The sequence below is a fragment of the Myotis lucifugus genome, unplaced genomic scaffold (genome assembly GCF_000147115.1).
Source record: "Myotis lucifugus unplaced genomic scaffold, Myoluc2.0 scaffold_4, whole genome shotgun sequence".
Taxonomy (NCBI): domain Eukaryota; kingdom Metazoa; phylum Chordata; class Mammalia; order Chiroptera; family Vespertilionidae; genus Myotis; species Myotis lucifugus.
This window is the reverse complement of record NW_005871052.1, coordinates 6,781,085-6,805,366: the sequence shown is the minus strand read 5'-3', so window position 1 is coordinate 6,805,366 and position 24,282 is coordinate 6,781,085. Positions and strand designations below refer to the sequence as shown.

The 24,282-nt window shown below is 37.5% G+C and overlaps 1 protein-coding gene across 1 annotated transcript in view; it reads right to left on the bottom strand.

Moving 5' to 3' along the window:
* The window catches only part of ATRX (ATRX, chromatin remodeler), a 265,117-nt gene that overhangs the window by 124,773 nt on the left and 116,062 nt on the right, over positions 1 to 24,282 (bottom strand). The window contains 5 exon segments of the mRNA XM_006082832.3: positions 4,193 to 4,405; positions 5,758 to 5,860; positions 14,412 to 14,505; positions 22,414 to 22,590; positions 23,033 to 23,166. Coding sequence (XP_006082894.1) covers positions 4,193 to 4,405; positions 5,758 to 5,860; positions 14,412 to 14,505; positions 22,414 to 22,590; positions 23,033 to 23,166 — 721 coding nt within the window.

Sequence of the window (24,282 nt, the reverse complement as noted above, 5' to 3'; positions counted from 1 at the left end):
TTTTACTTTAAGCAGCTGCAGCTTGGTTGCCAGTTCTCTCCCTCAAACAAGGGAAGAACAGAAGACCTTATTTGCAAATTATTGTGTACTAGAGGCCCAGTGCACTGATTCGTGCACAGGTGGGGTCCCTCAGCCTGGCCTGTGGGGATCGGGCTGAAACCAGCTCTCTGACATCCCCTGAGGGATCCAGGATTGCAAGAGGGCGGTTCTCAGGTATAGCACCCTGGAATTGTGCTCCTTCCTCTCTGGTTCCAGGTGTGTCACCCAAGAACCGCAGCTGCCAAGTCACTTCAGCTCGGCAGCTCCTGCATTGAGCGTCTGCCCCCTGGTGGTCAGTGTTTTTCATAGCTACCGGTCGGAGCGCCTGGCCCCTGGTGGTCATTGTGCGACACAGCTATCCCGGTCAGCCAGTCGCTTAGCTTTTTATATATAAAGATATCTGTTCTAACCTGTCTGGGAGATAACTGAAGGGTGTTGACATAAAACACTTGTTACTGCTTCACCTAACTTGAAACTCTGGTGGGAAAACAGAATGCACTATTAAAAAAAAACAAAAAGGGTGCCATGGCCAGTGTTGGTTGGAGTGTCATCCATGTAGCAAAAGACTGTGGGCTTGATTCCAGTCTGGGCACATACCCAGGCTGCGGATTTAATCCCCGGTTGGAGCATGTGTGGGAGGCAAAAAATCGATATTTCATATCAATGAATCTCTCTCCCTCCACCCTTACTCTTTGAAACCAATAATTTAAAAAAATACAAGGTAACTATAAACCCATAGTAACCAGGGATAAGACATTATAGGTGGAGATACAAAACTGACCACCTAAGGCCCAGAGATGAAGCTGAGGTGAGACTTTTGGAATTTAAAACATTCAAAACTAGCAACACATACAGAGTTTTATTGGAAAGATGGAAAATGAGAATTCATCCTAAGTATATAGAAAAAGACCCCAAAACATTAACTCTAAGAAATGTAAACAAAAAGTATAAACAAAAAGAACCTAATCATTATGTACTATGTGTATGTACACATGCATATGTATATATGATACACACATGAAATATACACTACATAGCCCTGCTATGAATATTTACATGGTTATAATCATGTGAACACTGACTTACGATTTAACCAGAACTGTGATATAACCATACTGAGAAAACGAAAAAGGAAACTCTAGCTTTGGTAGGTAGTACATGAGAGCTAAATCTACAACTTCCTAATAATACAAAGAGAAATTAAGAAATAGCATAAGCATAATAAGCAGAAACATATAGGTAAAAGCAAAGAACAGCTAAAAGAATTGAGAGTTGTTTCTTCTGAGTGGAGAATCCAGGTAGAATAGAAAATTATTTTTTACTAGAGGCCCGTTGCAGGAAAGATTCCTGCAAGAATAGGGGCTTCCTGCGGCTGGAGCAAAGCACAGAAGGGAGCGAAACCCCGCTGAGGTGGGCTTTCGTTCCGCTCGCGCGCAGCTGGGTTTTTCCCTCCCCGCTCCGCCGCCTGGCTGGTTTTTTCCCTCCACTCCACACCCGGCTGGTTTCCCTCCCGCCTCCACCGCCTTGGCTCCGTTCCTGTCTCCGCTGCCTCTACTTTCCTCCTTCTGTAGTGCTTCGCTTCCACGTTGTCTTCAGTCTTTGCTCCCAGCTGGTATATGCAAATTAACCGCCATCTTGGTTGGGTTAATTTGCATATAGTCACTCTGACTGGCTGGTGGGTGTAGCGAAGGTACGGTCAATTAGCATCTTTGTCTTTTATTAGTGTAGATTCCAATGTAGGCTTATAGTAATATATGATTTTTTAGAACTATATTTGTATTGATTGCAGAGAGGAAGGGAGAGGGAGAGCAAGATAGAAACATCAATGATGAGAGAGAAGCATTGATCAACTGCCTCCTGCACGCCCCACACTGGGGATCCAGACCACAACCCAGGCATGTGCCCTGACCAGGAATTGATGTTGACCTCCTGGTTCATAAGTCGACGCTCAACCACTGAGCCACGCCAGCTGGCAATAATATATGATTTTTAACAATGCATATACAGGGATTAGCAAAAGCAGGTTTACAGTTGTGAGTACATGAAACACAGTGTATTCTTGTGTTATTATTTATTGTATTATTTATTTGTATTACAACTATAAACATACTTTTGCCCACCCCTGTATATTCAATTTAATATAAAAATTCAATTAGAAAATAAACATAATAAACCAATTAAAAATAAATGGAATATGATAATATACATTTAAATTGCCTGAAATAAAGGGAGAGGAAATGGAGTGGTGAATACACAATACAGTAGATATGTTGTAGAATTGTATACCTGAAATCTGTATAAATTTATTAACCAGTGTCACCCCTATAAATTCAATAAAAAGGAAAAATATTTTTAAAGGGAGAGAAAAATACAGCATATGCACATACAGTGGTGTGGTTATGTGAAACACACATATGTATACTGATAGGAATCAAAATTAGAAAATTATAATATAGGATTTTAATGTCTATTTACCAAATTGTTGTTTAAAAGTTTTAAATAAAATTAATATCACAAAAGTGACTAGATTTAAAGTACCTCTAAATGAAATCCAAGAAAAAATATATATTACCACCTATGAGTAATTCTATCAAAAAAAAAGAACTGACTTTATATCTGGTCAGGCATCTATTGCCAACTAATAGTGAATAGGACATACAGTAGCCAATGAAAATACAAAACAGGGATGTGACCAGCAAAACTCAGAATATAGAAAACGCCATACAAATAATCTGGTTTCTTAAACAAATGCACCATAAGGAAACTTCAGGTTAAAGTACACATAAGAAACATAGCATCCAAATGCAACATAACATGTAGTGAGTGAGACCATCTTGGGATTATGGTACACACCAACTATATTTACAAACCATTACTATGTTTTTGAGGAAAATGAATAAATTTTAAATAACTAGATATTTGATATTATGGAATTAATGTTAATGGTTTAGTGTAATAATAATACTGTAGTAATGTTTAAAAGGTCTTTATCTTTCCACAATATATTCTGAATTACATACAGACAGAATATGATTTCTGAGATTTCAACAAAATAATCTGAAAGTGACAGAATAGATGAAACAATATTGGTAACTTGAAGCTAGGTAATGGGTACAAAGAAATTTACAAAGCTAGTCCCTCCATTTATACATCTGCTTGAAATCTATACTAATAAAAGAACAATATGCTAATTAGATCGGGAGACCTTCCAGAGACCTTCCAGGCGTCCTTCTGGACAAAGCTGGGGGCTTGGCCAGCCTGCAAACAGCCCCCAAATGGCCCTCAGCCCCTTGCCCAGGCTGGCCATGCCCCCCAGCAGGGACCCTCACCCCGATGGGGGCATTGCCAGCCTGCAAATTGCCCCAGCTCCCTCGTCAAGCCGGCCCCACCCCCCCAAGGGGACCCCTACCCTGATCTGGGACCCCCTTCATGGCAGACCAGCCAGCCCCCACCTATCACCAGGCCTCTATCTACGCTAATAAAAGGGTAATATTATAATTATACCAGGAGACCTTCTGGATGTCCTTCCAGACAAAGCCATTGTGGTGGGGCCGAGGCAGAGGCAGTTAGGGGCGATCAGGCCAGGAGGGGGGGGACAGTTGGGGGCAAGCAGGCTGGCAGGGGGGGCCAGTTGGGGTCAAGCAGACCAGCAGGGGGGCAGTCGGGGGCAATCAGGCTGGCAAGGGGGAGCAGTTGGGGGCGAAAAGAGCAGTTGAGGGCAAGCAGGCCAGCAGGCAGAGTGGTTAGGGGTGATCAGGCAGGCGTGCAGGTGAGTGGTTAGGAGCCAGCAATCCGATTGTGAGATCGGGCTTAAACCAGCAGTTGGACATCCCCCAAGGGGTCCCAGATTAGAGACGGTGCAGGCCGGGCTGAGAGACACCCCCCTCCATGCACGAATTTCATGTTTATTTAATCATTTTTCTACCCCAGATAAAACACAATCATGTTGGTCATCATATAATTATCTTAACTCTTTCCATGTACCTAATTATATTAATAAAGCCTTAAAGATTTTTAAGTGGCTAGTAGAATAAAACCAACTATCACTAAAAATCTGTGGTTGATTACAACATTCAATTCTTGTAATACTGAAATATATCTATGAATCTATATGTCAGGTTAAAAAAAAAATCACAAATAAAAATTGATTTACCTCTCTCAATTTCTCTCGTTCCCGCTCCCTCTCAGCAATACGTTTCCGCCTCTCTTCCTCTTCTTTAAGAGCATTTTGTGTTTCTGTTCTTAGTTTATCATCTTTAAGAATCTTTCTAATTTTCTTTCTGCCTTTTCCAGGTGACTTGGAATCATCATTTTCATCTTCTTCTTCTTCCTCTTCATCATCTTCTTTATCTCCTTCAGAATTACTCTATGGAAATTAAATGATCAGAGGTAATAAACAAAGTAGCAAACTTATCCATTTCATATGAAAATAAATAATATAGCAAGAGAAGGTAGAAGAAAACAGACTGAAAACCCTCAGAAGTATACTTTGCAATAAAGAAGAGTATTAAAACACAAACAACCCCAAAAAGGGGGCAAGGAACTGGCATAGACTTTTCTCTGAGGAAGATATAGAAATGTTCGGTAAGCACATGAATAGACAGTCAACATTATTTGTCATTAGGGAAACTTAAATCAAAACCACAAATGAAATACTATTAGGATAACTTTTTAAAATTTTAAAAAAAGACAAAAGTAACAATTGTGAAGATGTAGAAAAATTGAAAGCCTGGTGCATTAGAAAAACAGTGTGACAGTTCCTCAATAAGATAAACACAGAATTAACACATGATCCGGGCAGTGCACTTCTCAGATTGTAATCAAAAGAATCAAAATCATGGATTCAAACAGATATTTGCACACCTACGTTAATAGCAGCATTATTCACAATGGCCAGAGATGGAGACAACCCAAATGTCCATCAACAGATAAATGAATAAACACATTGTGCTATATACATACAATGGAATATTATCCAACCTTAAAAAGAAAGGAAATTATGACACATGCTACAACATGGATGAACCTTGAAAACATTATGTCAATGACTACAAGCCAGACACAAAACGAGAAATATTATGACTACACTTAAATGAAGTACCCAAAAATAGGCAAATTCATAGACAAAGAAATTAAAATAGAGGTTATGAGGGGCTGGGGTTAGTCAGGAAAGAGGAGTTACTGCTTAATGCGTAGAGAGTTTTCCAATTCTGAATTTAATTAAGGCCCCTGAGTTGTATACTTAGAAATGGTCTAAAAGGTTCGTTTAAAACAATGAACCCTCCCAAAAGAGAATAGTGTTGACCTAATAAAACATATTACAGAGAATTGTACTTTACATAATTATGTTTATATACAAGAAATTCATATTGGCAAACTTCATTGCTAGAAGAAATAATTTACATGAGTCATTATGCAGAATAAAATATATCTTCAGAAAATACAACACTATATCAATTCTACAGCCCTTGGAATGTAAAATAATGAATTAGAACAGCTTAAAATTTCAATTATATTTAGTTAAGAAACAAAAAAAATTATGTCAAAATACCTCTGCATATTTATACATTCAATAAGTCAATCCTTCCACAAAAAGTATAAAAAAGAAATTAACTAATAGAATTTGACAAATGCATGAAATGCTGAAGAGGTAATAACATACTTTCATGGTCTAGTGTACCAGTTACAATTAAAGCACATAGTAAATATCATTATTACCTTGTTTTCACTGGATGAATCTTCTTGAACCTTAATGCGTCGCCTTTTCTTTTTTTGTTTATAACTCCGCTGATTTTCTTCCAACTCTGCTTTCTTTGCAGACCTAAAGAACATTTAAAATGCAAAATAAAAATACTGCATGATGAATTTCCTTAAGTGAATTAACTACTATTTTAGAACTGCTTCACCTTTGTGTACATTCCGGAAAATGATAGAGAAAACAAAAAGCAAAATAACTTCAATAAATTCAAGAAGAATGACTCTCAATTCTATCCAGACCAGTATTTTAAGTTATTCAGAGAAGAGATTTAGCATATAAGTAATAAGATGGGTGAAGAGCCAAAATACACATAAAAACATTCACCATCTCTAAAAAAAACTGATTATGAAAGTTGGATGCTAATTTTTATCAGCTCATTTAATTTTTAAAAAAGGAACAACTTTTGATGAGAAAAGTTCTCTCAGCTTAGAAGTTGGTACACAATGTTAGAGTAATCCAAATAATATGTTCCTAGCATCAAGGATAGACATACAGAATAATGGAAGAGAAATGAATATCGAGAAACAAAACTTTACATTTATGGTCAACAGATTTTCCACAATGGTATCAAGACAATTCAATAGGGAAAGATAGTCTTTGCAACAAACTGTGCTGAGACAACTCTATGTCTATAAGCAAAAGAATAAAGGTGGACCCCAATCTTGTACCATTTACAAAAATTAACTCAAAGTGAATCCAAGTCCCCCAAAATATACATTACAGCTAAAAAACTGTTCATTGTTTTAATTCTTGAAGATTGAGGAAATGGCTACGTACACATTCTGCTGGGAGTAGAAATTTGGCTTCTATAAGAAGTTTAAAATATGTATGATAAGTCTTAAAATTGTACAACTTTGACCCAACCATGTCACTTTTAGGAATATACTCCAAGGAAATCATCAGACCAATGTGTGAATACATACAAAAATATGTGTGTGTAAATGTGTGCCTGTGTGTATGTGTGTTATCACAAGTGTTAAATAAAAATATTTCTAAATATCTATCTGGGTGAGTACGCAAATATTTTTACAACAGTATTATAATAGAAAATTTGAGAACCATCTAAACATACAAAACTAGAAGATCACATATAAAATTTCAAAGATATTATAAAGAAAGGATCACAGTTCTAGATGTAAGAACTAAAACTACAAAACTTGTGAAAGAAAATACCACCATACGAAAAAAATAAACCACCACCATAAATCTTTGTGACCTTTAATTAAGCAATGGATTCTTAGATGTGTCATCAAAAGCACAAGCAACCAAAAAAACTGGTAAACTGGACTTCATAAAAAATTAAAATATTTTGTGCATAAGTGGATACTCTTAAGAAAGTAAAAAGATAACCCACAGAATGGGAGAAAATATTGGCAAATTATATATCTGCGTATGGGTCTTATATCCAGACTATATAAAAAGACGGTTAAATTAAAAATTGGGAGAAGAATTTTTATAAATGTTTCTTCAAATAGGATATGCAAATCACCAGTAAGCACATGAAAAATTACTCAACAGCATTAGTCATTTGGGAAAAGCAAATGAAAATCATGAGTTGCCACCACACACCAGTAGATTGGCTCTAAGCAAATTAACAAAAATGACAAATGCTGGTGAGGATGTGGAGAAATTGGAACCCTGATGCACTGAGTGAATGTAAAATGGTAAGCCATTATGGTAAACAGTTTGGCAATTACTTAGAAATTAGGCACAGTGTTACCATATCACCAAATAATTCCACTCATAGGTATAGTCCTATGAATGCATATGAAAACAGATGACTATGCAAAAATTTACACAAATGTTCATAGCATGGATTACTCATAATGGCAAAAAAAATGGGAACAACCCAAGCATCTACCTACAGATGAATGGAGAAACAAAATGTGGTATTAATACAATGGCATATTATTCACCCACTAAAAGTAATGAAATACCAGGTGACCTCAGCAAGATGGTGGACTAAGAAACTCCAGGCTGTTGTTCTCCCACACAAACAAAGAATAAGCAACAACATGTGTTAAAAATTAACTTTGTGAGAACTCAGAAACCAGTTTAAAAACTGCAGCAAACAAACACCTAACCAAGAGTCACACTTAAAATGGTAGGAAATTTCATAGCATTTCTACTCACACTTGCCCTACCCCCTCTTCCCTGATCAGCTCAACAAGTCAGAAGGAAGCTGCCCAACTCCCAGATAATTCTGCAGAAAGGAAACAAAAAAGTGGAACTTCCTTGCACCTTTCGGAACTGAGAGATACCCAAGGGACATAAATATATCTCATCTAACTCAGAGACGATAAAAGCACTTGAAAAGATGCTCAACATTACAGCATTTTCCATTCCTAAGGAGACACTGCCCTACTGAGATCCACAAGTCCCACTAGTGCAAATGAAATAAAAATTTGCACTATAAAAGCATCGACTAATAAACAAGAGAAAGACTTCTACTTATGAATCTGCTAAATTGTTTTTTAAAAAGTATCTAAAAAGATTTTAAAATCTCAAATAACAAGGCAGTGAAAAAACCCATCAAGTATTATGAATAACCAAGTTGACAAGGTAATTCAGAAATTAATTAAAAGTCTCCAGAAAACAAACTAAAAGACATGGAAGACTGACTTAAGTGACAGAAAATTGAAGATAGTGGTTCTGAATAAATTGAATGAGATATAGGAAAATAGAAATGCAGTTCAATGAGCACAGGAATAAAATTGATGAACAAAAGGCGTTCTTTAGAGATTGAAACTATGAAAAGGAATCACATAGAAATTCTGGAACTGAAGAAATCAATAAATGAGATGAAGAATGAATTAGAGAGCTCAAACCATATGGAAGAAAGAATGAGTGATCTTAAAGTTAGACATCTAAAAATGACTCAGGTGGAAGAAGAGAATTAAGAGTTAACAAAAAATAAATCAACTCTAAGAAAACTATATGACTCTATTAGAAATAGGATTATAAAAATAATGGATATAGCAGAAAGAGAAGAGAAAGAGAAGGAAACAGAGAGCCTATTCAAATAAATAATTGATGGAGACTTCTCAAACTTATAGAAAGCTAAAACCTCAAATCCAAGGGATTAACAGAACACCTAATTATCTCAGTACAAAAACAAGCAAACAAAAAAATCCACTTTCTCCAAGAAACAATGCATTCCATGTATTAAAGCTGTCCAAAGTTAATGACTATGAAAGATTTCCAAAGATTAGCAGGGGGAAAAGACTGCCACGTATTAAGAAAATTCCATTAGATTATCATCGGATTTCTCCGAAGAAACCTTACAAGATAGGAGACACTGAAACCAAATATTGAAATACTAAAGGAGAGAAATCAACGGCAAAAAATAATGTATCTAGCAAAGTTTTCCTTTAGATATGAAGGAGAAATAAATACGTCTCCAGCCTGGCCGGCATGGCTCAATGGTTGAGCATCAATCTATGAACCAGGAGGTCATGGTTCAATTCTGATCAGGGCTCGATCCCCGGTGTGGGATCTCATCACTGATGTTTCTATCTCTCTCTCCCTCTCCCCTTTTCTTTGTAATCAATAAAAATGTATTTTTTTAAAAGACTTCTCCAGACAAAAGCTAAGGGAATTTACCACCACAAGATGTGCATTATAAGAAATATTGAAAGGAGCAGTTTTACTGGAAGCAAAAAGACAATACAAAACTATAAGTTGACATATAGACAGACAGAAGAAAAAAATGGCAACTCTATTTCAGAATAGGGTATTAAACACTTAAATATAACATAAAAGTTAAAATGGGGTAAAATACTTTTTTGAAAAGACTCGTTTTTTCAAATGAACAGACAACATAAATGGGATAATTTGTGAGAACAAAAACGAAAAAGTGGAGGATGAAAAAGACTGAACTTTCATAGGCAAATGGAGATGAGATGGAATTAGAAAAAAGACTACTGTATATATAAAAGGATTTTATATAAACCTAATGGTAACAACAAAACAAAAATCAAGAATTGAGACATGTAACTATAAAAAAAGAAAAATGGCCATAGCTAGTTTTTCCCAGTGGTTAGAGCACCAGTTTGAGGACTGAAGGGTCTCACATTCAATTCTGGTCAAGTTCACATACCTCACTTGCAGGCTCGATCCCTGGCCATGAGTTGGGGCATGCCTGAGAGGCAAGAAATCAATGTTTCTCTCTCTCTGTCTCTCCCCCTCCCTTGCACTCGCTCTTAAAAAAAAGGGGGCGGGGGGGGGGAGACATATATAATACTCTTTGTAATACTTTAAGCAATAAAACAATTAAAAATAAAATAAAAATCAATAGAGAGGGTATCCTTGGGTGAGGATTAACAAAACAAAATAATTTAAAAATAAAGAGAGAGAGAGAGAGAGAGAGAGAGAGAGAGAGAGAAACGGAAAACAGGGGGACAAAAATCGTACACTACAACCAAACTAAAATACAAATAGTACAAGGGGAAAATAAACAATGGAGATACAGAGAAATAAGAAAACAAAAGATAAAATGGATAGAGAAAGTTCTCATACATCAACAATATTCCAAAATGTAAAAGGACTGAACTCACCCAAAAAAGGCACACTGTAGCAGGATGGATTTAAAAACAAGACCCAACTATATGCTGCCTACAGTAGACTCATCTCAGCTCCAAACATAAACATTGGCTCAAAGCTAAGGTAGAAAATGACACTTTAAGAAAATGGTATTTAGAAAAAAGCGGGAGTAGGAGTACTGATAACAGACAAAAAGGTAACAAAAGACAAAGATGGACATTTTATAATTAATAAACATAAAATTCATCAAGAAAACATAACAAATCATCAACAAAACAACAAGAAAGCCCACTGCATGAGAGAACATATTTGCCAATGTTATCACTGATAAGGGTTTAATCTCCAACATTTATAGGGAACTCATACAACTTAACACAGGGAAGATAAACAACCCAATCAAAAAATGAGCAACAGACCTAAATAGATACTTTTCGAAAGAAGACAGAAGGAAGGCCAAGAGACATATGAAAACATGCTCAAAGTCACTAATCATCTATGAGATGCAAATCAAAAAGACAATGAGGTACCATCTCACACCTGTCAGAATGGGTAGCATCAACAAATCAACAAGCGACAAGTGCTAGCAAGGATGCAGAGAAAAAGGAACCCTCGGGCACTGCTGGTGGGAATGCAGACTGGTGCAGCCACTGTGGAGAACAGTATGGAGTTTCCTCAAAAAACTAAAAATGGAACTCCCATTTGACACAGTGATCCCCCAAGAAACTAGAAACACCAATCAGAAAGGATATATGCACCCCTATGTTCATAGCAGCACAATTCACCATAGCTAAGATTTGGAAACAGCCTAAGTGCCCATCAGCAGATGAGTGGATTAAAAAACTGTGGTACATGATCTCACTCCTTTGTGGAATATAATGAACATCATAAACTGGTGAACAAAAATAGATACAGAGACAAAGAAGCATCAAACAGACTGTCAAACTTCAGCGGGAAGGCAGACGGGGGGGAGAGATCAACCAAATGACTTGTATGCATGCATATAGGCATAACCAACGGATGAAGACTCTAGGGAGGTGAGGGCATGTGCCAAGGGGTGGGGGAGGCTGGGGGGAGGTCAATGTGGAAAAAAGGAGAGCTATATACTACTATTTGTAATACTTTAAACAATAAAAAATAAACAAATGGGACTACATCAAACTAAAAAGCTTCTGCACAGCAAAAGAAAGCATCAATAAAATGAAAAGGGAAGCAACTGTATAGGAAAACATATTTGCCAATGATACATCTAATAAGGGATTAATTTCTAAAATATATAAAGAACTCATATACCTCAACACCAAGAAGACAAACAATACAATTTTAAGAATGGGCAAAGGACCTGAATAGACACTGCTCCAAAAAGGACATACAGATGGCCAATGAACGTATGAAAAAATGCTCAATGTCACTAATCAACAGAGAGATACATATTAAAACTATTTATGAGGAATTATTTCACACCTGTCAGAATGGCTACCATCAATAAATCAACAAACAACAAGTGTTGGAGAGGATGTGGAGAAAAGGGAACCCTAGTACACTGCTGATGTGAATACAATTGGTGCAGCTATTATGGAAAACAGTATGGAATTTCCTCAAAAAATTATAAATGGAACTGCAGTTTGACCCAGAGATCCCACTTCTGGGAATATGTCCTAAGAATTCCGAAACACCAATCAGAAAGAATATATGCACCCGTATGTTCATAGCAATGTAATTTACAATACTTAAGATCTGGAAACAAAGTGTCCATCAGTAGCTGAGTGGATAAAAAAGCTGTGGTACATTTAGACAGTGCAATATTATGCAGCAGTAAAAAACAAGGATATCTTACGCTTTGCGGCCGCTGGGATGGGACCCTGGAGATGATTATGCAAGTGAAATAAGCCAAAGACAAATATCAAATCATCTCACTTATTTGTGGAACCTAATTAACAAAATAAACTAACAAATGGGGCCCGGAAGAGTGGATGTAAGAGGCAAGCTGAGAGATCTTAGAAGGAAAAAGGTTGGAGGATACGGGAAGAGATTAATCAAAGAACATATGTGCATATATGCATATGCCATGGAAACAGACAGTAATAAAGGGGAGGGAGAATGGGGGACATCTGTCATTCTGTCTACAATAAATAATAAAGTTAACAATAAAAACCTACTATATTTTATACTTGAAAATAATTAATTTGTGTTATGTGAATTCTATCTCAGTTTTAAAAAATTATCATTGCATCCTGCTATTATGTTATATCTCTCTCTAAAACATGTTAAATTGCTATACTCCAGGCACAACATTGTACGCAAAAATCTAAAAGAAAAATCTCTAATGTTTTAAAATTTAGAAGTGTTGGCACCTATGTGGACATAAATATACACACTCACACCAGCACAAACAGATTGCCCATTCAATAAGTTATAGAAGAATCATTTTTAAAATTTAGAAGTGTTGGCACCTATGTCAACATAAATATACACACTCACACCAGCAAACAGATTGCCCATTCAATAAGTTATAGAAGAATCATATTATTCTGAAATAAAGAATTCTTAGATTTGTTAGTATTATTCTAAAATACTATGCTACAAAGCAAAATTTTAAATAACTAATAATCTAGATCAGTAGCTTTGTGAATTGAGAGAACAAGCACATCTTAATTACTATCATACTAGTACCACTAGTTAAAAAAACTAATTACTATTCATGGAGCACTATTTTCCAAGTAAGCACTATTATAAGCCTTTTAAATGAATGCATACAATAATCAACAAGAAAAGTACTATTGCAATATCCCATTTTACAGATGATAGAACTAAAGCACAAGGTACTCATACAAAAAGAAAGTAAAGCCAGGAGATGGATTGAGGTAGCCTGTTCATAGTCTCTCCTACTATAACTCCCCACCAAAACGAAAAATTACAGTCAAGAGTGTTTTTGCACATTGACAGTTCACTTTGTTTAGCACACATAATTCAATTACACATGTTTATATACACTCTTTTTAATTAATAATTTGGGGGTGGGTTAAGGTGAGCAAAAAGAGGAAAAAAGGGAAGCCATCTGTAATATTGTTTACAATAAAAATACCAAAAAAATTAATCATTTTAACAATTAGGTACAAATCAAAACATTAAATATTTAGTTAACTAAGAGCAACATTTCTACAAATAACATAAACATAGTTACTAAGATTAATTCCTAAAATTTTTAAATTATATACATACTAGGGGCCTGGTACACGGATTTGTGCACCAGTCGGGTCCCTCGGCCTGGCCTGTGGGGATCAGGCAGAAACCAGCTCCAACATCCCCCGAGGGTCCTGAATTTCAAGAGGGCACAGGCCAGGCTGAGGGACCCAAGCAGTGCACAATCGGGGCCAGGAGGAACTGCGAGAGGGCTCCAAGGCGTGTCCAACCCATCTTGTCCAGTCCTGATCGGGGCGGCAGGCTGGGGAGGGACTGCAGGAGGTTGGCTGGCCGGGGAGGGGCCCCGGGAGGGCTCCAGGGCGTGTCTGGCCCATCAAGCCCAGTCCTGATCAGCCAGACCCCAGAAGCAAGCTAACCTACCAGTCAGAGCATCTGCCCCTGGTGGTCAGTGCACGTCATAGCGACTGGTTGAACAGTCAGAGGGACAATTAACATATTAGGCTAATGTTACTTATTATATAGAGAGAGATACTAGAGGCCTTGTGTAATCCGTGCACCGGTGGGGTCCCTCGGCCTGGCCTGCGCCCTCTCTCAATTTGGTACCCCTCGGGGGATGTCAGAGGATCAGTGCATGGAATCAGCCCGATCCCCACAGGCCAAGCCAAGGGACCCCACCAGTGCAGGAATCCATGCACTGGGCCTCTAATATGCATATAAGATCTTTGGTTAATCTCTTCCGACCCGACCCTATCCCCCCTTCCCTCTGAGATTCATCAGTCTGTTCCATGTTTCCATGCCTGTGCATTTAGTGTCTGCCCCCTGATGGTCAGTGCACATCATAGGTACCGGATGAATGATCAAACAGTCAGACACTTAGCATATTAGCCTTTTATAGATATAGATGATTTTATATATAAAATTTAATATTTACCTTGTTCTAGGCCGTTGTTCATCTTCAGATTCACTAACTTCTTCACTAACTCCTGATTCCTGAAAATCCGAATCTTCAGAATCTTCACTGCTCACTTGAACAAAAAAATATATAAAGTTTCTAAATACTTCCCAATGCAAATATAATTCACTTAATGTGTCAACAACTTCACATTAAGACCACTGTGAGAATATCTATAAAATGTACATTACTGGCACTACATCATAAACATTAGATCAGTTAATGATTCAAATGGTATTTATAAAAATAATTCAAAGCTATTCCAACTATAATTATAAAACTATGGTTCTACATAGAAATATAAGTATTAACTGTATATGAATTTTAAAAATAAGAATTTACCTGTCAATAAAATATATACATACTTATCAAAGGAAAATAAAGTAAAGTAAAATAAAATAATTCTGATTATTCAAAACAAGCACAGTAGACTGGCCATGATGGAGTACAGACTCTGCCATTAATGAGAACAAAAAATTATGGACAGAATACATAAAGAAATGACATAAGGAAAAAAAATTATTTGATGATGAGATTCCAAAATGGCAGTGGAATAAGTGGAAGCTACACTGACACTCTCCCAGGACCAAACTGGAAACACAACTAAAATACAGAAGAACCACCCTGAAAATTCAACTAAAGACTAGCTGGAGAGAACACTGATAACCAAAGACAGAAAGTGGAGACCACATAGAGACTGATAGGAAGTACAGAGGCACAAAAAGGGCTAGCCGGGCTCCACAGACAGTAGGTGAGGTTCTAGAGAGATATCTCAGCTGTGGGGGGTTCTCACTGAGAACTCTGGGGACTGAAAACCCAAGATGGGGTCCCTAGCCCAGTGTACGAAAATAGAGAAAGGTGCCCACATCCTGCTGTCAAATGCAGCAGAGTTACTGTCTGCCAGCAAGAGACAACTGGAAATGCAGGCACCCTCTTAAAGGGCCAATGCACAGAAATTACTGTGCAGCCACTCAACTTGGGCTCTGACAGAAGGAGGGCAGAGCGGACTGGAGCTGTGTGAGCAGAAGCCAGAATTGGGGGCTCTGAGGTTGTAGCTCAGAGGGCAGCCACCCTGGTTTCCTGTGCTGAATCATTCCCTCACCAGGCCATAACTTTGCTATCCAGGTGGTTTGTGCTTGAGGGGGAGTCAGTTGCCCCACCCTGTTGGAAGAGCTCTCCCCCCCCCTGTGGTACATAGCCTGAGAATAGTCACAGCTCATAAAAATCAGACTGCCAGCACAGGCAGATCTCAGGAAGCTTTGAGGCTTTGCCTGATCTAATCCAGGAACCAGGGCTAGGAAAAGCAGACCCTGGTGCTAAAATCCTCAACAAAATATTAGCAAATCAGATCCATCAATATATTAAAAATATCATACACCAGAACTAAGTGAGATTTATTCCAGGGATGCAAGGCTGATACAATATTCACAAATCACATAAACAAACTGAAAGACAAAAATCACATGATCATATCAATTGATTCATAAAAAGCATTTGATAAAATCCAACACCCATTTTTTATAAAAACTCACAGCAAGTGGGAATAGAGGGATCATACCTCAACATAATGAAGGCCATCTATGACAAACCTACAGCCAACATCATATTCAATGCGCAAAAACTAATACAATTTACCCTAAGAACAGGAACAAGACACGATGTCTACTTTCACCAATCTTATTACGCATAGTACTGGAAGTCCTAGCCACAGCAATCAGACAAGGAAAAGAAATAAAAGGCATCCAATTAAAAAGGAGAAAGTGAAACTCTCATTATTCACAGATGACATGATAATGTACACAGAAAAACCTAAAGACTACACCAAAAAAATGCTATATTTAATAAATGAGTTTGGGCAGAGAAGCAGGGTACAAAACTAACATCCAGAAATTGATGGCATTTATACATACCAATAATGATTCTCAGAAAGAAAAACTAAACAAACAATCACACTTACCATTGCAACAAAAAAAATTAATATGCTTAGGAATAAACTTAACCAAGTAGGTAAAATTTTGACTTGTACTCAGAAAACTACAGGATGTTGAAAAAAGAGATAGAGGAAGATATAAATGAATGGAAGAATATATCATTTTCACGGACTGGTAGAATTAACATCATTAAAATGTCCATATTACCCAAAGCAATGTATAGATTCAATTCAATCCCTTTTAAATTACCAATGACATATTTCACAGATCTAAAACTAATACTCCTAAAATTTATATGGAACCAAGAAAGACCCCCAAAAGCCACAGCAATCTTGAGAAAGAAGAACAAAGATGGAAGGATTACAATACCAGATATCAAGTCATACTACATAACCACTGTAATTAAAACAGCCTGCTACTGATACAAGAACAGACATAAAGATGAATGGACCAGAACAGATTCCAGAAATCAACCCAAGCTATTACAATCAATAAATATTTGACAGCCCTGACTGGTTTGGCTCAGTGGATAGAGCGTTGGCCTGCGGACTGAAGGGTCCCGGGTTCGATTCAGGTCAAGGGCATGTGCCTGGGTTGCGGGCACATCCGGAGTGGGGGGCGTGCAAGAGGCAGCTGAATCGATGTTTCTCTCTCATTGATGTTTCTAACTCTGTATCCCTCTCCCTCTCCCTTCCTCTCTGTAAAGAATCAATAAAATATATTAAAAAAATATTTGACAAAGAAGGCAAGCGCATACAAGGGAGTCAAGACAGTCTCTTCAATAAATAGTGTTGGGAAAATTGGACAGATACATACAAAAAAATGAAACTAGACCACCAATTTATACCATACACAAGTGTAAACTCAAAATGCATAAAAAGTCTTAAATGTAAGTTGTGAAACCACAAAAATCGTAGAAGAAACCATAGGTGACAAAATCTCGGACATCTCTTATAGCAATATGTTTACCAATACATCTCCTAGGACAATGGAAACTAAGGAGAAAATAAACAAACGGGATCACATAAAAAAAAAAAAAAAGCTTCTGCAAAGCAAAAAAACAAACAAACAAACAAAAAAAAACCCAACAAAATGAAAACGGAGCCCACTGTATGGGAGAACATATTTGTCAATAATATATCTGATAAAGGATCAATATCCAAAATATATAGGGAACTCATACAATTTAACAAAAGGAAGACAAACAATACAATTAACAAATTGGCAAAAGACCTAAATAGACACTTCTCCAAAGAGGGCATACAGATGACTAAGAGACATGAGAAAAAATGCTCACTGATCATCAGAGAGATGCAAATTAAAATGACAATGAGGTATCACCTCACACCAGTCAGAATGGATACCATCAACAAATCACCAAATGATTAAGTGCTGGTGAGGATGTGGAGAAAAGGGAACCCTAATTCACTGCTGGTGGGAATGCAGACTGGTGCAGCCACTGTGAAAAACAGTATGGAGTTTCCTCAAAAAATTAAATATGGAACTGCCACTTAACCCACTGATCCCACTTCTAGGAATATAGCCTAAGAAACCTAAAACACCAATCAGAAAGAATGTATGCACCCCTATGTTCATAGCAGCACAATTTACAATAGCTAAGATCTGGATACAGCCCAAGTGCCCATCAGTAGATGAGTGGATAAAAAAGGTGTGGTACATTTATACCATGGAATATTATGCAGTAGTAAAAAAGAAGGATCTCTTACCCTCAGAAACAGCATGGAGGGACCTGGAGAGTGTTATGCTAAGTGAAATAAGCCAGTCAGAGAAAGACAAGTATCACATTATCTCACTCATATGTGGAATCTAATGAACAAAATAAACTGATGAACAAAATAGATCCAGATACATAGAAGCATGCAACAGACTGTGGAATCTCAGAGGGAAGAAAGAGGTGGATGGGAGGGGAAAGAGATCAACCATAGAACTTGCATACATATATGCATAATCCATGGACACAGACAATAGGATGGTGAAGGCCTGGGGCAAGTGATGGAGGTGGGTTAGAAGAGGTCAATGTGTGTGTGTGTGGGGGGGGGGGAGATATATGCAATACTTTCAACAAGATTAAAAACAATTTTTTTTTAAAAAGCAAAAATCTCGGTGGTTGCCTGGGCTGGGGGAGGGATGAACAGGTGGAGCACAGGGCATCTTAGGGCAGTGAAATTGTACTGTATGATTATTAACAGGGCACACATGTCATTATACATTTGTCAAAACCCAGAGAATATAGACCCCAAAATGTGAATTCTTACGTAAACTATGGAGTTCAGTTAAAAACAATGTATTGATAAAAAAACAATGACATAAGGACTCTGAAAAGAAAACAATAGCAGACAGATTGGGGACAAATCAAAACTTGATAGCAGCACTATTTACAATAGCTAAGCTCTGGAACCAGAACAAGTGCCCGTCAATAAGTGAGTGGATAAAAAAGTTGTGGTGCATTTGCACAATGGAATACTATGTAGCTATACAAAAGAGGGATCTCTTACCCTTTGAAACAGCATAGAGGAACCTGGAGAATGTTATGCTAAGCGAAATAAGCCAGTCAGGGAAAGACAAGTATCATATGATCTCACTTATATGTGGAGTCTAATGAACAAAATAAACTGACAAACAAAACTGATCCAGAGGCATGGAAGCATGCAAAAGACTGAGGATCCTCAGAGGGAAGGGTGGGGGGAGAGATCAACCAAAGAGCTTATATGGCATAAAGGCATAACCCATGGACACAGACAGTAGTGGGGGCAAAGACAAGGGACCGGAGTGGGGAGAAGAGGGGGTTAATGGGAAAAGAGGGGGATAACTGTAATACTTTAAACAGTAAAGATAAAATTAGGGGGGGGAAAAACTTGAATAATGACCCTGGTCAGGTAGCTCAGTTGGTTGGAACGTCGTTTCATAGACCAAAAGGTTGCAAGTTAGATTCCCTGTCAGGGAACATACCAAGATTGTGGCTTCAATCCCCAGTCTGGACACGTACGGGAGGCAACCGATAGATGTAGATGTTTTTCTCTCTTCCTCTCTCTCTAAAAATCAATAAAAACGTATCCTCAGGTGACGATTAAAAAAAAAAACTTAAATAATGATCCCTACAAAACTTTCGGTTTGGCAGGTAGCTGTTAAGTGTCATTTCCCACCCCCCTCCTTTCTTTCCTGTTTTTGAGACAGGAAGGCAGGCTGAATTGCAAAACTACACAGAAAACCCTATTTCCAGCCCTAGCCGGTTTGGCTCAGTGGATAGAGCGTCAGCCTGTGGACTGAAGGGAACCGGGTTCAACTCTGGTCAAGGGCACATGCCCAGGTTGTGGGCCTGATCCCCAGTGTAGGGTGTACAGGAGGCAGCCAATCAATGATTATCTCTCATCATTGATGTTTCTATCTCTCTCTCCCTCTCCCTTCCTCTCTGAAATCAATAAAAATATATTTTTTTAAAAAAGAAAATAAAACCCATTTCTGGGAGAACAACATTTCTAGCCACAACACTGGAAAAAAGAAGCTGGTCTCTACATATCACAAGAATATAACGGGAATCCCTGATTTATTTTTCGCACCAAAATTTTCTTTTTCTGCACTAAAATTGCCACTATGACACAGACACCTAAAACCCCGGGAGAATACTCATCTTTTTGGCTTCAGGAAGCCAAGCAGGGACTATACAAAAAGAGTCTGGAATATCATTTGGTGCCAGAAAATAAAGCAGTGCTCAGAAAATGAAGGAGGCATATTAAAATGACACATGATCCAATTTGAAGGAGATCCCATGAGCCAAACCTGGAACAATTTGAGCAACACAGTGAACAATTGGATTATAACTCATAGAATAAAATAAATATCTTAAGTCCCTATTAATGTTAAGTAATGGGATAAAAATAATGGGGTAAAACAGACAGCTCTTCCTTAAAATTACTAAAGGTAGAAGCAATGAAAGAAATACAAAGTCACCAATAGACAAAACACCACTGTAATAATTGCTCCAGGCAAGAAGGATGCTAAAATTAGTGAGCTTAAGTATGTTGAGAAACAGATTTGCCTAGTCTCAAAGTATTTCCCCACAAGATATTCATTAAATATGAATAGGAAATATTTTTTCCAGTGGAAAAACCAAGCAGACACCAATTTAACCACATTATAAAGGTTAACAATACCAGTAATAAGACATCCTATCATCATATACCCTTGGTATGATACAATGAGAAGGATTCAATATCATTTTTGTGGTATTCTTGTCAAAATGTCTCATAACCTCAATCTAATGAAAAAATATTTAAGTACAAAAAGGACATTCATTAATGGGGAAAGATCTATATTTTATTTGAGGTCAGAAAACATTTTATGTGAAAAGTCTGATGGTAAATATTTTCAACTTTTTGGCTATATAGTCTCTGTTGCAACGACTCATCTTTACTCAACTTTGAAAGCAGTAACTGAATAAATATGACTGTCTAGCAATATACCTTTATTTATTTAAAAAAAACAGGCAGAAGGTTGTATTTAGCCTACTGGTATAATTTGCCAATACTTGGTTCACTTAATAGTATTGTATCTATCAATGTTAATTTCCTAGCTTTGATTATTATACTATGTAATAAGGTGCTAGAGAAGCTGTCAATGGTATGAAGAAACTCTGTACCATTTTTTGCAACAATTCTGTAAATCTAAAAGTATTAAAAAATAAAAAATTTTTAGATTTACCATGACCTGAGATCAAAATCAAAGGTCTAGTCTATCTTAAAAAAATGGCCCTAGCTGATTTGGCTCAGTGGGTAGAGCATAGGTCCTGTGGACTGAAGGGTCCCAGGTTCAATTCTGGTCAAGGGCACATGCCCAGGTTGCGAGCTCGATCCCCAGTTGGGGGGCCGTGCAGGAGGCAGCAAATCAATGATTCTCTCTCATCACTGATGTTTCTATCTCTCTCTTCTTCTGCCTTCCTCTATGAAATCAATAAAAATATATTTAAAAAAAGAAAACTCCTCATGGAGAGATATTTTAAAATAAAAAACATGAGAAAACATCCTATATAATAAAAGAGTAATATGCAAATTGACCCTAACAGCAGAATGACCAGAATGACCACTCGACCAGTCACTATGAGGCGCACTGACCACCTCGGTCCCTTTTCCCGGCCCACAGGCTCCGATCACCCGATGGCAAATGAGGAACTGGGAGAGGGTGGTGGGGGATGTGAGTGGCGCCAGGCCAAGGACCCTGCCCCACCAGTCACCCCACACACAGAGGGCAACCTGCGGCAGGTGGCAGGGCTGGCGAGCAGGCGGGAACAGCTGACCTCTCAGTCCCTTCCTCTGGCCTTCAGGCTGCGATAGCTCAATGGCGAATGGGGAGCCAGGGAGTGATGGTGGCAGGGGGCGGGGCCAGCTGCAGGCAGCTGGGGAAGATGGCCCTGATCGCAGGCCAGGCCTAGGGACCGTACCTGCTCACAAATTTCGTGCACTAGGCCTCTAGTAAATATAATAAAGAATTGCTATTGGAAGAGAGGGAAATGAGTTATTCATGTGATGATAGTTCTGAAGACAGATAATGTTAATGGTTGCACAACAATGTGACTATACTTAATGCCATTGAATTGTACACTTAAAATTTTGTTGTGAATATTTTACTGCAAGAAAAAATAGAAAAGCAGCTTTGATACATTTATACCGTAGAATAATATACAGCTGTAAAAAAGAAGGATCTCTTGCCCTTTGAGACAACATGGAGAGACCTGGAGAGTGTTATGCTAAATGAAATAAGCCAGTCAAATAAAGACAAGCTGTGGGAGCGCCACTCATCCAGGTCAGCCGAGCAGCTGTGGACCCACCCTCTGAACAGCTGCTCCCGCTATGGGAATGCACTGACCACCCAGGGGCAGCTCCTGCGTTGAGCGTCTGCCCCGTTGGTCAGTGTGCATCATAGCCACTGGTCAAGAGGTCATTCTGGTCATTCCCGTTTGGTCACTGGGCTTTTATTATATAGGATTATGTTGTAAAACCAGTATATTACTTACATTCAAAATTAAAATGTCTTACCCTTCCTTCTATTTCTGCCTTTGGCTTCTTTGTGCTCTTTAGGCTTCATCTTTTTTTCTTCTCCAGAGTCTCCGTCACTCACAGTCAGTTTGTGCCTCAAAAGCCTATGTCTATATCTTGGCTTCTTAGATTCTTCAGAATCTGAATCTGATTCAGAATTGACTTGATTTTTTGCTTCTAAATGGATAAAATAAATCAGTAAAACCTTGAGCCTTTTTTCCTTTAAAATGTTTTGTAAAATTATTTTGTTTGTTGACAATGATCATGATTTAAGGAAAAGCTCAAAGTTGTATATTTACCTGGGTATCATTGGTGAGACCAGGCAATCTCATACATCAGACCTAATCTATTACTATTATTAAATATTGATGAAATATTTGTAGATTTTTAAAGGTGAAAATTACCTTGTTTTAAAATCATGTTTATTAGCAGTAACTGAATAAACATGCACAATTATTATCAGATACTCAAAAGAAGTAAAGGTAGGAAAGTTTTAAACATTTTAATAAACTTTAAATGTATGTACTAAGGAATGTCATGCATGGTCAGATAGTCAGATAGACTGAACTGGTCTAAGAATCAAATTATGATATCCTATACATTAATTTGGGGAGCTCACCCTCATCTCCTGGATTTACTTCATTTTGTTTTCCAGTTCTTTTTTTCCCTTCTTCTGGTTCATCATCTGAAGATCCATCCTCCTCAGAGGAAAGATTGGCTTTAATTTCTTCTAAAAGCATCTTCTTGGCAATTCTTGAGAGTAAAAACACAATAAATAAAAAACTATATTGGTGGTGAAGTGTAACAAATTAAAAACAAAGAATTACCTCTTTCAAGAGAGACAAATGTGTTAATATATTTTATATTATGAGTAAGAAATCATCAAAACATTGTTTTAACCTAACAACTAAAACTTTTGAAAATGCTCTTAGAACTTGTATTTTCCCAATTCTGTGTAATTCTGCAATATATTGAAAAGTCTGACGGATATTTCTACTATTTTAACCAATTTCAACTTCATACTTGATAACCTTCCACTCCTATACTTGCTCTGCTGCCGTCAACCAGTAACTACCATATCAGACATGCCCACAATAGTGAATTTACTTATTCAGACAAATGGCATTCTAAGACAAAACTCGACATGAGATGATTTATTCAATAGCAAAATATATTCTTAGAAAATCAATCTGTACTATATTACTTCATTATAAAACAGTGCCTCAAACTGAGGAATATTTTTAACCCTTTACTTCATAAATTGTTAACCAAATGAAAGCATCAAATAAATATTAAGTATTGAAGCAATCAGAAAGGCCTGATAATACTCAAGCTAAGGCAGAGAGAAGTAACATCAGTGCTATTAATTACACACATGGTAAAAGAACACAAGTTATCATAACTGAGTTTTCATCTTCCAAAAAAATAGACAGTGCTATAGCTGTACTCATACCAAAATTTCTCAAGATACTCGAAGAACTTGCTAGCCCAGCCAGCATGGCTCAGTGGTTGAGCGTTGACCTATGAACCAGGAGGTCACGGTTTGATTCCCAGTCAGGGCACATGCCTGGGTTATGGGCTCGATCCCCAGAGGGGTTTGTACAGAAGGCAGCCTATCAATGATTCTCTCATGATTGATGTTTCTATCTCTCTCTCCCTCTCCCTTCCCCTCTATGAAATCAATAAAAACATTAAAAAAAGAACAACTTGCTAATGGAAACTCTAATACTAAAAACATAAAAAAGGACTTCTTTAACACTACCTTCTGTTAAAATAAAATATATTCCTAATAAATTTCCATGATTACACTAAAGGAAAACATCTTTATTTTTTTTAATATTTTTTTATTTTTTTATACATTTTACTGAT